At 43.8% G+C, this 15,921-nt stretch overlaps 1 protein-coding gene across 1 annotated transcript in view; it reads right to left on the reverse strand.

Moving 5' to 3' along the window:
* The window catches only part of taok2b (TAO kinase 2b), a 66,569-nt gene that overhangs the window by 20,721 nt on the left and 29,927 nt on the right, over positions 1-15,921 (reverse strand). Inside the window, 4 exon segments of the mRNA XM_046369394.1 lie at positions 10,265-10,393; positions 10,886-11,063; positions 12,522-12,727; positions 14,319-14,525. Coding sequence (XP_046225350.1) covers positions 10,265-10,393; positions 10,886-11,063; positions 12,522-12,727; positions 14,319-14,525 — 720 coding nt within the window.

Raw genomic sequence — 15,921 nt, forward strand, 5'->3', positions numbered from 1 at the left:
TCTTATACACAGTGTAAGGGGATAAGGAACATGTACATAAGGATATATGAATGAGTGATGGTACAGAGCAGCATACAGTAGATGGTATCGAGTACAGTATATACATATGAGATGAGTATGTAGACAAAGTAAACAAAGTGGCATAGTTAAAGTGGCTAGTGATACATGTGTTACATAAGGATGCAGTCGATGTTGTAGAGTACAGTATATACATATGTATATGAGATGAATAATGTAGGGTAAAGTGTGACCGAAACGCAAATTGTGCACTTACCTAATGATATAGATATATATATATTTTTTTTCAAGGGTATATGGAACTTCTTTCCTAGGTCAGTTTGACCTCACATCACATGTTTAGGGTAATCAATGGTGGCTGAGTAAGAGAATTTCTGCTGCTTGTCTTGTTCATAATGACGAGAATAGGATTAGAAGTTTTTGCCTTTTTCTTTAAAATGGTATTATACCATCACTTTTATTTCATGTTTGTGTATGTTGGGGGTGGTGGGGCAAAGAATGTGCTCTGCTTCTCTAGAGGATTTTAATTTATTTTTTATTCAGATTTGTTTTTTCATGCTGCTCCTCAATCGCTTTATTTCATTTGACCTCTTAAGGATTCATTTCTAGTTCACAACCATTCCAGGATGGTATTTTGGGGCTAAAAGTCAGACTGGTGACATGGAACATTTGCGGTTGTGGGGGGCAAATTATAGGATGCTGGTCTTCCAGGCAGCGGCAAAGAAAAAGCCATATCTCAGACTGGCCAATAAAAAGAAAAGATTAAGATGGGCAAAAGAACAGACACTGGACAGAGGATCTCTGCCTAGAAGGCCAGCATCCCGGAGACGCCTCTTCACGGTTGACGTTGAGACTGGTGTTTTGCAGGTACTATTTAATGAAGCTGCCAGTTGAGGACTTGTGAGGCACCTGTTTCTCAAACTAGACACTAATGTACTTGTCCTCTTGCACAGTTGTGCACCGGGGCCTCCCACTCTTTCTATTCTGGTTTAGAGCAAGTTTGCGCTATTCTGTGAAGGGAGTAGTACACAGCGTTGTACGAGATCTTCAGTTTCTTGGCAATTTCATTTCTCAGAACAAGAATAGACTGACAAGTTTCAGAAGAAAGTTCTTTGCTTCTGGCCATTTTGAGTCTAATTGAACCCACAAATGTCAATGCTCAAGATGCGCAACTAGTCTAAAGGCCAGTTTTATTGCTTCTTTAAAACCAGCACATCAGTCTTCAGCTGTGCTCACATAATTGCAAAAGGGTTCTCTTTATGATCAATTAGCCTTTTAAAATGACAAACTTGGATTAGCTAACAACATGCCATTGGAACACAGGAGTGATGGTTGCTGATAATGGATACACTTCCGGGTTGGAGCGAGCGGTCGCATCGGCACTTCGCTCCGCAGGTAGTATAACTTTCATTACATTTCATTATAGCACAACGGTTTGATTTGTCTAATCTTAGCAATTTCTTCTTAGCTAGCTACATAGCCGTCTTTGTATCAAAGATAATTGCGTAATTATCGTATCTCGCCGTCCTAACGTAGTCTTCACTAGCCAGCTAGCTAACGTCCACCGATTAGCTGCACTGTAGAACTATTACACTCAACTGAACGACTTGATTAGTGTAGTGTTAGCTAGCTACATAGCTGTCTTTGCTGTCTTCGTATCCAAGATAATTGTGTAGTTTAGAGTGTGTAGTCTTAGAGTGATTATCTTAATTTACCGAGGTTAGCTAGCCAGCTATTTGTCGTCCTTAACGTAGGAGACTCTGCTAGCTAGCCGACAGCTAGCCAACAGCTAGCCAACAGCTAGCCAACAGCTAGCCAACAGCTAGCCAACAGCTAGCCAACGTCTACCGAATAGACTCACAACCCGGTCGCATTCACAGGTAGTATCACATTTTCATTTAATTTCATTACAGTACAACGGTTTGATTTGTTTGATCGTAGCTAGCTACATAGCTAGCTACATAGCAGTCTGTGTATCAAAGATAATTGTGTAGTCTAGAGCGATTTTCTAGGTTAGCTAGCCAGCTATTGTCGTTCTTTTAACGCAACGTAACGTAACGTAAACAACACTGCTAGCTAGCCAGCTAGCCCCCGAATAGCAGCACTGTCGAAACTATTACACTCAAAGGACTTGATTAGTGTAGTGTCAACAACGCACCCACTGCCAGCTAGCCTACTTCAGCAGTACTGTATCATTTTAATCATTTTAGTCAATAAGATTCTTGCTACGTAAGCTTAACTTTCTGAACATTCGAGACGTGTAGTCCACTTGTCATTCCAATCTCCTTTGCATTAGCGTAGCCTCTTCTGTAGCCTGTCAACTATGTGTCTGTCTATCCCTGTTCTCTCCTCTCTGCACAGACCATACAAACGCTCCACACCGCGTGGCCGCAGCCACCCTAATCTGGTGGTCCCAGCGCGCACGACCCACGTGGAGTTCCAGGTCTCCGGTAGCCTCTAGAACTGCCGATCTGCGGCCAACAAGGCAGAGTTCATCTCAGCCTATGCCTCCCTCCAGTCCCTCGACCTCTTGGCACTGACGGAAACATGGATCACCACAGACAACACTGCTACTCCTACTGCTCTCTCTTCGTCAGCCCACGTGTTCTCGCACACCCCGAGAGCTTCTGGTCAGCGGGGTGGTGGCACCGGGATCCTCATCTCTCCCAAGTGGTCATTCTCTCTTTCTCCCCTTACCCATCTGTCTATCGCCTCCTTTGAATTCTATGCTGTCACAGTTACCAGCCCTTTCAAGCTTAACATCCTTATCATTTATCGCCCTCCAGGTTCCCTCGGAGAGTTCATCAATGAGCTTGATGCCTTGATAAGCTCCTTTCCTGAGGACGGCTCACCTCTCACAGTTCTGGGCGACTTTAACCTCCCCACGTCTACCTTTGACTCATTCCTCTCTGCCTCCTTCGTTCCACTCCTCTCCTCTTTTGACCTCACCCTCTCACCTTCCCCCCTACTCACAAGGCAGGCAATACGCTCGACCCCATCTTTACTAGATGCGGTTCTTCCACTAACCTCATTGCAACTCCCCTCCAAGTCTCAGACCACTACCTTGTATCCTTTTCCCTCTCGCTCTCATCCAACACCTCCCACACTGCCCCTACTCGGATGGTATCGCGCCGTCTAAACCTTCGCTCTCTCTCCCCCGCTACTCTCTCCTCTTTCATCCTATCATCTCTTCCCTCTGCTCAAACCTTCTCCAACCCATCTCCTGATTCTGCCTCAACCCTCCTCTCCTCCCTCTCTGCATCCTTTGACTCTCTATGTCCCCTATCCTCCAGGCCGGCTCGGTCCTCCCGCTGCGTGGCTCGATGACTCATTGCGAGCTCACAGAACAGGGCTCCGGGCAGCCGAGCGGAAATGGAGGAAAACTCGCCTCCCTGCGGACCTGGCATCCTTTCACTCCCTCCTCTCTACATTTTCCTCCTCTGTCTCTGCTGCTAAAGCCACTTTCTACCACTCTAAATTCCAAGCATCTGCCTCTAACCCTAGGAAGCTCTTTGCCACCTTCTCCTCCCTCCTGAATCCCCCCCCTCCTCCCTCTCTGCAGATGACTTCGTCAACCATTTTGAAAAGGTCGACGACATGCGATCCTCGTTTGCTAAGTCAAACGACACTGCTGGTTCTGCTCACACTGCCCTACCCTGTGCTCTGACCTCTTTCTCCACTCTCTCTCCAGATGAAATCTCGTGTCTTGTGACGGCCGGCCGCCCAACAACCTGCCCGCTTGACCCTATCCCCTCCTCTCTTCTCCAGACCATTTCCGGAGACCTTCTCCCTTACCTCACCTCGCTCATCAACTCATCCCTGACCGCTGGCTACGTCCCTTCCGTCTTCAAGAGAGCGAGAGTTGCACCCCTTCTGAAAAAACCTACACTCGATCCCTCCGATGTCAACAATTACAGACCAGTATCCCTTCTTTCTTTTCTCTCCAAAACTCTTGAACGTGCCGTCCTTGGCCAGCTCTCCCGCTATCTCTCTGAATGACCTTCTTGATCCAAATCAGTCAGGTTTCAAGACTAATCATTCAACTGAGACTGCTCTCCTCTGTATCACGGAGGCGCTCCGCACTGCTAAAGCTAACTCTCTCTCCTCTGCTCTCATCCTTCTAGATCTATCGGCTGCCTTCGATACTGTGAACCATCAGATCCTCCTCTCCACCCTCTCCGAGTTGGGCATATCCGGCGCGGCCCACGCTTGGATTGCGTCCTACCTGACAGGTCGCTCCTACCAGGTGGCGTGGCGAGAATCTGTCTCCTCACCACGCGCTCTCACCACTGGTGTCCCCCAGGGCTCTGTTCTAGGCCCTCTCCTATTCTCGCTATACACCAAGTCACTTGGCTCTGACATAACCTCACATGGTCTCTCCTATCATTGCTATGCAGACGACACACAATTAATCTTCTCCTTTCCCCCTTCTGATGACCAGGTGGCGAATCGCATCTCTGCATGTCTGGCAGACATATCAGTGTGGATGACGGATCACCACCTCAAGCTGAACCTCGGCAAGACGGAGCTGCTCTTCCTCCCGGGGAAGGACTGCCCGTTCCATGATCTCGCCATCACGGTTGACAACTCTATTGTGTCCTCCTCCCAAAGCGCTAAGAACCTTGGCGTGATCCTGGACAACACCCTGTCGTTCTCAACCAACAACAAGGCGGTGGCCCGTTCCTGTAGGTTCATGCTCTACAACATCCGCAGAGTACGACCCTGCCTCACACAGGAAGCGGCGCAGGTCCTAATCCAGGCACTTGTCATCTCCCGTCTGGATTACTGCAACTCACTGTTGGCTGGGCTCCCTGCCTGTGCCATTAAACCCCTTCAACTCATCCAGAACGCCGCAGCCCGTCTGGTGTTCAACCTTCCCAAGTTCTCTCACGTCACCCCGCTCCTCCGTTCTCTCCACTTGCTTCCAGTTGAAGCTCGCATCCGCTACAAGACCATGGTGCTTGCCTACGGAGCTGTGAGGGGAACGGCACCTCAGTACCTCCAGGCTCTGATCAGGCCCTACACCCAAACAAGGGCACTGCGTTCATCCACCTCTGGCCTGCTCGCCTCCCTACCACTGAGGAAGTACAGCTCCCGCTCAGCCCAGTCAAAACTGTTCGCTGCTCTGGCCCCCCAATGGTGGAACAAACTCCCTCACGACGCCAGGACAGCGGAGTCAATCACCACCTTCCGGAGACACCTGAAACCCCACCTCTTTAAGGAATACCTAGGATAGGATAAGTAATCCCTCTCACCCCCCTTTAAGATTTAGATGCACTATTGTAAAGTGACTGTTCCACTGGAACGTCATAAGGTGAATGCACCAATTTGTAAGTCGCTCTGGATAAGAGCGTCTGCTAAATGACTTAAATGTAAATGTAATGGGCCTCTGTACGCCTATGTAGATATCCCATTAAAAATCAGCCGCTCCCAGCTACAGTAGTCATTTCCAATATTAATACTGTCTAGGCTGTATTCCGGATCAATTTGATGTTACAATTCGACCAACAAAAAAAGATGTGATTTTCTTTCAAAAACAAGGACATTTCTAAGTGACCCTAAAACTTTTGAACGGTAGTGTACATGTACAGTGCCTTCCAAAAGTATTCATACCCCTTAAACTTGGGCTGGCAAGTCATGGCTTGGTGATTAAAAAAAAACAATAGCTGCCATTCCGTAGATCAGATGTGGTGGTGGGTGTCACCGAGATAGGCCTTTGTTCTGTTCCTCCAGGCTCAGTATTCCTAATTATTCTGGCATCTGGGAGACAACACCAGAGGCAGATGACCACAGGATGAACCCAAAGTGGCTTACGGTGCCCAGGGGGGGGTTTGAACCAGCTATGACTGAGCAATCTTTGTATCAGAAAAAAGGAACAGCATGGTCTGTAAAGGGTAGGCTGCTCAGCCCAACTGTCCTGACTGGTATTAATTACTGCAATAATGAATCAATATTGAATAAAGAATTGTTTATAGAAATGACCATGTCTCTCTAACTTGAATAGAATATTCACCACAATATTTGGCACCGCAGATGGGAAACCAAACTCTGTTGACGGCTCCTGAGGCCTGCCTAAGATCTGAAGGAGGGTGTCAGGCAGGTGGTTACGGTGTTCCGAACAGAGACAGAAATAGGGTGAGACCCACATTTCTTGGAAACAATAAAAAATAAATAATTACAATGGCGTTCCGAGGGAACTGCCATCTGACGTTAACATCCTAATCTGTGTTGTATCGGATGAAAACTAGGATCAGTATGAACTAGTTAACCTCTACAGGTTAACTAGTCTCCCCCGCGGGATGGTTGAGCTAAGGGAAACTAATGTGATTAGCATGGGGTTTTAAGAAACAAGCACATTTCCCAGGACAGACATATTGATATGGGCAGAAAGCTTAAATTCTTGTTAATCTAACGGCACTGTCCAATTTACAGTAGCTATTACAGTGAAAGAATACCATGCTATTGTTTGAGGAGTATACACAGTTATGAACTTGAAAATGTATTAATAAATCAAATTAGGCACATTTCAGCAGTCTTTATAGAACATTTTGAACAGAAATGCAATGGTTCACTGAATCAGTCTAGAACTTAGCTAATACACTGCTGCCATCTGGTGGCAAAATCTAAATTGCGCCTAACCTGGAATATTTAATTTTGGCCCCTCTTGCATTTCAAAGACGGGGGATTTATTACATTTTACCAGATCTAATGTGTTATATTCTCCTACATTAAGTTCACATTTCCACAAACTTCAGTGTTTGCTTTCAAATGCTATCAATAATATGGGGGGGGGATTAAAAGAGAAAAAAGGTCCAATCCTTTAAGACCAATTAAGATTAGCATCCAAACCAACATGCTCAAAAGAACGTGAGCATCCAAATCTGTGTGTACCGGATGTATAACTAGACCTTGCTAGGACTAGTTATTGCCTAAGAGAAAGTCAAAAGCGCTATAGAAAATATTTCTGCAGGTTATAAAATAGAAAGCAAGACTGAGGTATCCTTGGGCATAATTGTTGATTAGCCAGTGGCGTGGGTCTGAGTTGATCACAGTAGGACTGGTGAGGTTAATGTGGAGTGAAGGACTAGAGCGCAGGTAATCTTGTGAAGAGAACTCGGCTTGGTGAAGCTCATTGAATGAGGGACTAGAGTGCAGGTGAGGGGTTGCGAGGGCATCTGGCTTGGTGAAGTTCGAATTTTAACGTGTAATGTAAAACGTTCAAATTTGAACTTCACCAAGCCAGATGCCCTCGCAACCCCTCACCTGCACTCTAGTCCCTCATTCAATGAGCTTCATAAATGAGGTAAACAGGTATGCCCCGGTTACTATTGTCAAATGTTATTGTGCATGTTTTGTTATTCCTGATACTTAAAATACGAGATAAAACTGGATTTTCTGGGACCGTGTTACATAGGTAGGAGACATGGGTACACTGTTGGTAGTTTTGCACAATTGGATAGATGTATGAGAATCTATACCATAGTAATCCCAGTAGGTGATATCTCAGTGTGGATACAACACCCTGTTGTGGGACCACTAATTAGGCAATATTTTGATAATGGTATGGGTTTCCCTGTTCATAGACACGGATTTGTTATCTAAAAAAAAAAAAAATAAGCGTTAAACCGGGGTTTTCCTCGTCCGACTAATTTCCCGTGTGTACTGTGTTTATGAATGTGACGTGAGAGTGTGGAAATAAGTGTCAATCTGAAGTTTGGATAATAAGATATAGGAATGTGTATAATAAGCTGTTGTTACTTTAGAAAGTAAGTTGAGATATGTAGCGTTATCTTGGGGTCCGTTCAACACTGCTCATCATAGAATATCACGGTTTATTAAGTGCTAGATGTTATTTTTTTAGACGATAGCGGCAAATCTATGATTTCTGGAAGTCTAGAGAACCGTTGAGAATTATTCCAATGACCGGCCGGGCAGCGTCCGGGAAACGAACGCTTCTGGTTTCCGCTTTGAGTGGTAGCGATGGAGAGTCAAGGAAACGCACGCGGAGTTGTTAAGTAATGTGAGTACCTAAGATTTCCTATCTGATATATTGATTCTTTGAAGATAAGGAAAAAAAAGAGAAATAACGGTGTGTGTATATAATCTTTTACTATAGATTTGATAAACACTGGAAATATAATGAAATGCAACTTAAACAACCCGTACGTAGATGTACGTAGGTTCAGAGTGGTCTCTTTATGGATCATTTGATAGCTATAAAAGTTCAAAGCATTTTATGACTAAACGCTTATGGGATTCTCTCAGTCTGGGTAATCTCAGAAAAAGATGAGTATATTAAAACCGCGAGGAGAGAGGCAGAAAGAAAAAAAAGCAAAGACACTAATAGCAGCGCACAAGCATTCTACCAATTCGGCTCAAATATGGGAAAAAAACAATCATGGGTAGCATTCGGTAACATTTCCCTGCTGACAGGAAAATTCCAAACTAATAAGAGAATTCAGGGATGCAATTGTGACTTGGCACAATGACATGAAAGAAGAACCTTTAGCTCAATACACAAGCGTATTGATGTTAGCGTTTTATCAGCGTGTTAGCACTGTACCAACTGTACTATTTGTGAAATAATTTGAGAATGTAGTATGCTAATTGGTATTAAGATATACATTCTGTTATAAGTATGACAAATTTGTTGCTGGCGCTATCCTTATGAACCACATGGCATATCGTTTACTAACTATATGCTATTCAACTACCCAACGTTTGTCGAATTGATTATTCATGTCATTCTTAGCTTAGCTAAATGGTATAGTCATTGTGTGTTCTCAATGGACATTGTTTAAATGGGGTTCTTGGTAAATTCACTCAGGCAATTGTTCGGACTTCAGAGGAGTTGTCTGAATGTACCAGAGCGCTGAATAACTGATTTATTTATGAATGCGCAACGCCCGTTGAATATGGCCTGTGTCAGTCAACGTTAAGGAAATAGCTTCATTTAAATTGCCAGCAGCAGTTAGTCACCAACATTTTGAATAACTTGAAAAAAAAAAACATGGGAAAAAAAGAAGCTTAACCAGCTCAGCTAGGTGAGTAGAACGGAGAGTGAAGACATTCTCGTTTGTGTCTGGAAGTAACGTTGGCCTGAAAGCTGGCCAAGGTGTTGGGACTGCCTTTGTGAGGCAAGAAAAATATTATGCATTATGAATCAGAGAGCTTGGACCAACCTTGCTTTTTTAGCAGATTTTGGGGTTGAATAATCCTTGCGAGAATCAAGGACCGTATATATTAGGTAATATTAAAATTGGCAGTATATATGGGCGAGAGCACGAATGATGTTTACAAACAGTCAAACTTTGTTTCACGCCACATTCAAACAAATCGCTGAAGGGTGTAGATTCAATATGTGGTGAATTTGTTATTGGTGTAAAAAGACCTCTTATACCAAACATCACCACATTAGTAAACTGTGGTTAAGCAGGGTGACAAGGCATATGTGACCTGATTCAGGAAACTAGGTGTATGTCACGACTTCACAGGAGAGCGGTTTGAACTTAATTATCTAAAGAAAAATCAAAATACCGGACATGTGAACTTCCGTGTGCCTTAATATTAAACTTCTATGCCATCTGTTAATACGAGTACAATTGTTAAATTACGAGCCTAGTTGCTTTAGCCACAGAAATAGTAGAAAATAGTAAGAAGAAAAACCCTTGAATGAGTAGGCATCCAAACTTTTGACTGGTACTGTATAAAAATATTAAAAAAGGGGGAAAAAGTCATCACAATACTGACATGTGCAATATCCATATTGCATGCAATATTTTGAAACATTCTCAGCAGTGTGTAATGTCTGTTTTTAAAGTAAAAAAAAAGAAAAAAAGAAAGTTGTTTCCTCTTGCAGCTGCTTCCCACACACTCCAAGCCATCCTCGCTGTTAGATACACTATAGGTTCGCATGCTGTTCTGTTAGATCAAATGCAGTCAACCGATTGTTCCAAACAAGAATGATGCCGCTTTCCACTTTGCTTCTTAATAGAAGTAATTCCATTTCTACGATTCCAACAGCTAACCCAAGTGTTTTGATTTATATTACATGTCAAATTGCAATCACAATATTTGGTCAAGAAAATGGCAATTAGATTTGTTTGCCAATATCGTGCAGCCCTAGTAGATGGATTATTGGTCGGTGAGTAATTGCAGTACGGTTAGTTTGTAATTGCAGTATGGTTAGTGTGTAGTTACGGTATGGTTGATGAGAATTTACAGTATGGTTGCAGTGTGGTTGTACCTCTTTGAGCTGCTCCTTGCGTGCGCGGTACTGCCGTTTCTGGGATTCCAGCAGGCTGGTCAGTTCCTTCTTCTGCTGGGCCAGGATGTGCTGCTGGAACTTCTTCTCCTCAGCCAGGGCTGCCTTGGTCTGAAAACCAACCACACATGGCCATAAGCAAACTAAGAATAGAGCTTATATACGGCTCGACTATCTACTTTGGCCTACAAATGTACATCGAGATCCCGGGATAGCCGCCCCGTTGCCGTAGTAAATACCCTTTCCTCTTTTCTTTCAACTTTTCCTTCCATCTCATTCCACTCCTGTCCACCCCCTCCATCTGTACCTCTTTCTTCAACCCGGTGCTTCTTGCTAAGGTTGTCCCCACCTTCCCAATCTCACACTCCTCCTTCCTTCCCTCCCTCTCTCTCTCTCACCTTTCTCCAGGATAGCCTGGTGCTACTTGCTCAGTTTGTCCCCATCCCCTCACTCCTCCCTCCATACCTCCTTCTCCAGGATAGCCTGGTGCTACTTGCTCAGTTTGTCCCCATCCCCTCACTCCTCCCTCCATACCTCCTTCTCCAGGATAGCCTGGTGCTACTTGCTCAGTTTGTCCCCATCCCCTCACTCCTCCCTCCATACCTCCTTCTCCAGGATAGCCTGGTGCTTCTTGCTCAGCTTGTCCCCCTCCCCTCCAAAGCTGTTTCTCTGGTTCTCCAACTCCTTGTCCAGCCTCAGCTGATGCTCATCCATCTCCGCCTTCAGCTTGTTTTCGAGGCCCATCAGCTGTTTCTGGTGCTGCCGCCGCATGCGCTTGTACCTGGGACGGAGTAAAGGGGGATTTGACACGAGAAAAGTACGTCAAAAACTAGTACAGCCAAATGGAATGGGCAATTACGTAAGCAAGCCCGATTCAGATATTTTAACAACCAGTACAACCAACTGCGCCAGTCGGTTTTTACATAGTTCCATGAACCGCTTTCTAACCACGAATGAATATTTAGAACATTTATTACCAGTGGGCTAAGCTGGTTGAAATGGTGTCATTAAAATCAGTTTACAACCCATGTTGTCATTTGGATGTCATGATTTTTACAAATAATTTCAACCAGTTATGGCTGATAGATAGCCATTTTGTGCGTCACAGCGTGGCTAGAGCTAGTCGCAAATAGTGGTTGCATGATACACCGAAACTTCTGTATTTCTTCAATACCACATGAAACGGTTCTGTTACTTTCAGTTATTCTATCAAATGTGTCTTACATTTGGAAATAAACTAAACGTATTGAACTTTGAATGTATTAATTTGCCCAAATTTATCATAAGACATGAACAGAAGTGATTCTTATTCCCTGCAACTTTCTGATGAGGTAATGGCTCAGAAACCTTTTCATGTGTGTGCGTATATCTACCACTTTGTGTAGCTGCTAGCAATGCAAATGTTAACAGCCTTCGGGTAGATGAAAAGGCTTCCCCAAAAACCTTGAACCAAACGCTAACAACAAAGTAGCCTATGCCTTCCTGGCAGAATCAAGATTATCTGCATCAATCCAGCGGCCATTTGTTTTGCAAACTACATCACGTGCACTACATAAAACGTTGCTAACCAAACAAGTGTTAAGTGCATGCCACTTGAATTAAAGGGTAACTACATTTAAAAAAAATCTAACTTACGATTATTCCCAGACCTCAAAAGTGGTCCCCGACGTGGTCTAAGCATTGTTGTGAACTTAAACTTCCAATGTTGTTGTTTTTCTATTTTTAAAGTGTGATTTTGGGTTAAACTAGAAAATAAATAACAGGGGATTTTTTTATTTATCACAATCCTTAATTTTTCGTCATGTGGGATGATTCTGGTATCGAGTATTGTGATACTAAACCTGGTATCAGTATTGAAGTCAACATTCTGGTATCATTAGAATACTAGTAGTGAGTACCTCTGAAAAATATTATATTAGTACACTCCCCTACATATGTATTTGGACAATGACTATTCTCCAGCATTTTCTATTTGAGATCAAACGTTTCATATGAGGCGACAGTACAGAATGTTTATTTGAGAGTATAAATCGGGAGGCCGGTACCATATTACTTGTACACAACCACATCCAGCATATGACGGTGGATGAATTTGCAGATTGTTTGGCTCAATATTAACAGAAAAGGTGAATGATGACTGGAATAAATCAATGAACTTGATTTCCATGGACTAGCCAATCTGTTTCCTTCTAATTCCAGATGGGCTCTTTCTTTGATCGTTCCATAAAAGCTCTCCTACCCAGACATCTGCTCCCTCAGCGCCGACCCCTGCTCATGCTCCTGGATCTGCCGGGTCACCAGCGATGCTGTCCGGATCGTGGCAAAGTGATCTCGGCTGCGGTGTCCCTTCCGCCTGCCACCTTCTCGTCCCTCACCCCGTGACGGGGGCTGCTGCTGTGCGTCCAGTTCGGGCTGGTAGGGGTCGTCGTAGATGTTGTCATGGCTCTGATGTAGAGAGAGACAAATATTTTCTGTGTAAATCATGTGTTGTATTGTGGAATCAATCTAGGGGTGGGGGAAGAGTAGGTCATTAGCCACTAGTAAGCCATTTATGTGGTAAACTAAACTGAGGTAAAACCATCATTTACAGTTTTTAGAATCAGCGCAACAAACACCCCAAAAATTCCTTGGGCCCTAATATATTTTTTACTTCTATTTAACTAGGCAAGTCAGTTAAGAACAAATTCTTATTTTCAATGACTGCCTAGGAACAGTGCCTTGTTCAGGGGCAGAACGACAGATTTTTTAACTTGTCAGCTCGGGGATTCGATCTTGCAACCTTTTGGTTACAAGTCCAATGCTCTAACCACTAGGCTAGCTGCTGCCCCGGATTTCACATGATTGGGAATACAGATATGCATCTGGTAGGGGTGTGGATCAGAAAACCAGTCAGTATCTGGTGTGACCACGATCTGACTCATGCAGACTTTCTCCAAGGGAGTTTGGCCTTTTCGCGGCACGCTTGTAAGGCTCAGATTATCCAAAAGGGTTCCAACAAGTATTCTACTGTTCTCCTCTGTAGTTGTCCGGTGTCTTGTCACGTAGTCCTGAACAGAACTACAGAGTATATTTTCCTTCCATTCGCACTCGAAGATGCTTTTTTGAAGACAGGCTAGCCAGCTGTGTCGATGGTTCCCAGTGGGGTGATGAGAGTAGCATAATACGATGGTTTGAGCAGAGTAGTAGAATAGACCCACAGCATCATCAGCAAACCGCTCGTCCACACGACGCCATCTGCCCGATACAATTGAAACCAGGATTCATCTATAAAGAGCACACTTTTCCAGCATGTCAATGGCCATCAAAGGTGAGCATTTGCCCACTGAAGTTGGTTACGACACCAAACTGCAGTCAGGTCAAGACCCTGGTGAGGAAAACGAGCACGCAGATGAGCTTCCGAGACGGTTTCTAACAGTTTGTGCAAAAAATTATTCAATTTAGCTAACCCAGTTTCATCAGCTGTCCGGGTGGCTGGTCTCAGACATTCCCGCAAGTGAAGAAGCCGGATGTGGAGGTCCTGGGCTGCCATTGTTACACGGTCTGCAGTTGTGAGACCGGTTGGGTGTACTGCCAAATTCTCAATAATTGACATCGGAGGCGGCTTATGGTAGAGAAACAAATTCTCTAGCAACAGCTCTAGTGAACATTCCTGCAGTCAGCATGGCAATTGCATCTCTGGTGTTGTGTGACAAAACTGCACATTTTAGAGTGGCCTTTGATTGTCTCCAGCACAAGGTGCACCTGAGTAATGAATTTGAGTGAAACACTTTTGCCCGTATGTACATTTTCTGGGATCTTTTATTTCATGTCATGAAATACGGTACCAACACTTAAATGTTGCGTTGATATTTTTGTTCAGTATAGTAATTGTTTACCCACCTCATACAGCACAGTGTTCACACATACTGACAAAATTGTGAAATACGACTTGGGTGACGCTTTGGGCAAATTGGGGGGGTCTTATGCCCCCCGCCCTGGAAAGAAATAGTCTAAAAGAAACACTGCTGTGACTGTCTACAGTTAAGTCCCAACTGACCAGGGGCTTGTGCAGGACTGAGCTGTTGGAGGTGACTGTTTGCTCGCCCTCCTGCATCATGGCCATCTCGCCGCTGTCGTCCGAACCGTCCGCCAGGCTGTTGACCGAGCTGCTCTGGGAGCTTGCGCTGATGGACATGGAAGGCAGCGAATGGGAGCTCTCCATGCTGTTGACCGTACCTGTCCGCAGCATGTACTGCTCCACGTCCTGGAGACAGAGGGATGGCGGTTAGGAGAAGTGGTGATAACATATGCACGATCACGCACACACAAATACACAGTGTTACTAATACTTACAAACACCTAAATAAACACCTACGCATTTTCTCAAATGCAGTTCAAACGGACCTCAAACTCTCATCTACAAATTTCAATCATAAGGCATTCATTGGATTCCTGTGTTTCTTATGCAAGGCCCTGGGGGAAGACAATTAGACCCCGAAAGGTCATCAAAAAGAAAGGAGGACCAAAGAACTCTTCATATAATTAATTAAAATGCCTTTATTTGTATGGCATGTTGAACGGAAACAAAGATTTTAAACTCCTGATGGGATCAAAGTTATTTGTATTGGAGGAAGAGGATGAGGTCATACAATGAGTCAAGGCACACAATTTCGGACTACACTTTGGTGACGTATGCTATTAAAAAGACCGGATGGATGCTAATGCTAGCTGTATTCCTGAACAGAGTGGTGGTGCATAGCTCAATCCTCTTCCTCCAAATGAACCTTTACGGGATCAGTGTCTCTATACTGGGACGGTGGATGCTAACATGCACTAAAGTGACTAGAATGTAATTGTAAGTAACAGCAAACTTTCCAGGACATAAGCTTTCTGCCCTTGTAAGACATGTCTAACATGCTTGTTAATCTAACTGCACTGTCCAATTAACAGTAACTATTAGTGAAAAAAATACCATGCTATTGTTTGAGTGCACAAAAAAAAAAAACTATCACTGCAACTGGTTTGATATATTCACCTCTGAAAGTAAATCATGTACTTACATTCAGTAATATTGCTCTGATTTGTCATCCTGAGGGTCCCATAGATAGAATGTAGTATAGTTTAGTTTGAAAAAAAAAAACGATTTTTATATTCAAATGTAGGAACTGGGTTCTACAGTTTGAACCCCTGCTGTCTTTGGTCCACACCCACCCCGCCATCTAGCTGTGTGAAAGTTAGTGTATAAGCTCATGATCCATTATGTATGACATTCCTGGGAGTGTGTAAACTCACAAAAATTACATGGTAATACAAAATGTATGCTTTCTTTAGTTATGTACTTGAAAATGTATCAATTGACCAATTTAGGACATTTGGGCAAACCTGATAAAAACTACTGGGCAGTAGTGCAATGCTTCACTTGATAAAATCTGAAACTGCACACAATGCTGCCATCTAATGGCCAAAATCTAAATTGCAACTAAACTGCAATATATTATATCCTTTCTCTTGCTGGAAAAAGCTCAAAGCTGAAAAAAAAAAAAAAAATGTCATCATCTTTTACCAGATCTAATGTGTAACATTCATTTCACATTTCCAAACTCCAAAGTGTTTCCTTTCAAATGGTTTCAAGAATATGCACATCCTTGCTTCAGGTCCTG

This window comes from Oncorhynchus gorbuscha, linkage group LG11 (genome assembly GCF_021184085.1).
Source record: "Oncorhynchus gorbuscha isolate QuinsamMale2020 ecotype Even-year linkage group LG11, OgorEven_v1.0, whole genome shotgun sequence".
In the NCBI taxonomy this organism is placed as follows: Eukaryota; Metazoa; Chordata; class Actinopteri; order Salmoniformes; family Salmonidae; genus Oncorhynchus; species Oncorhynchus gorbuscha.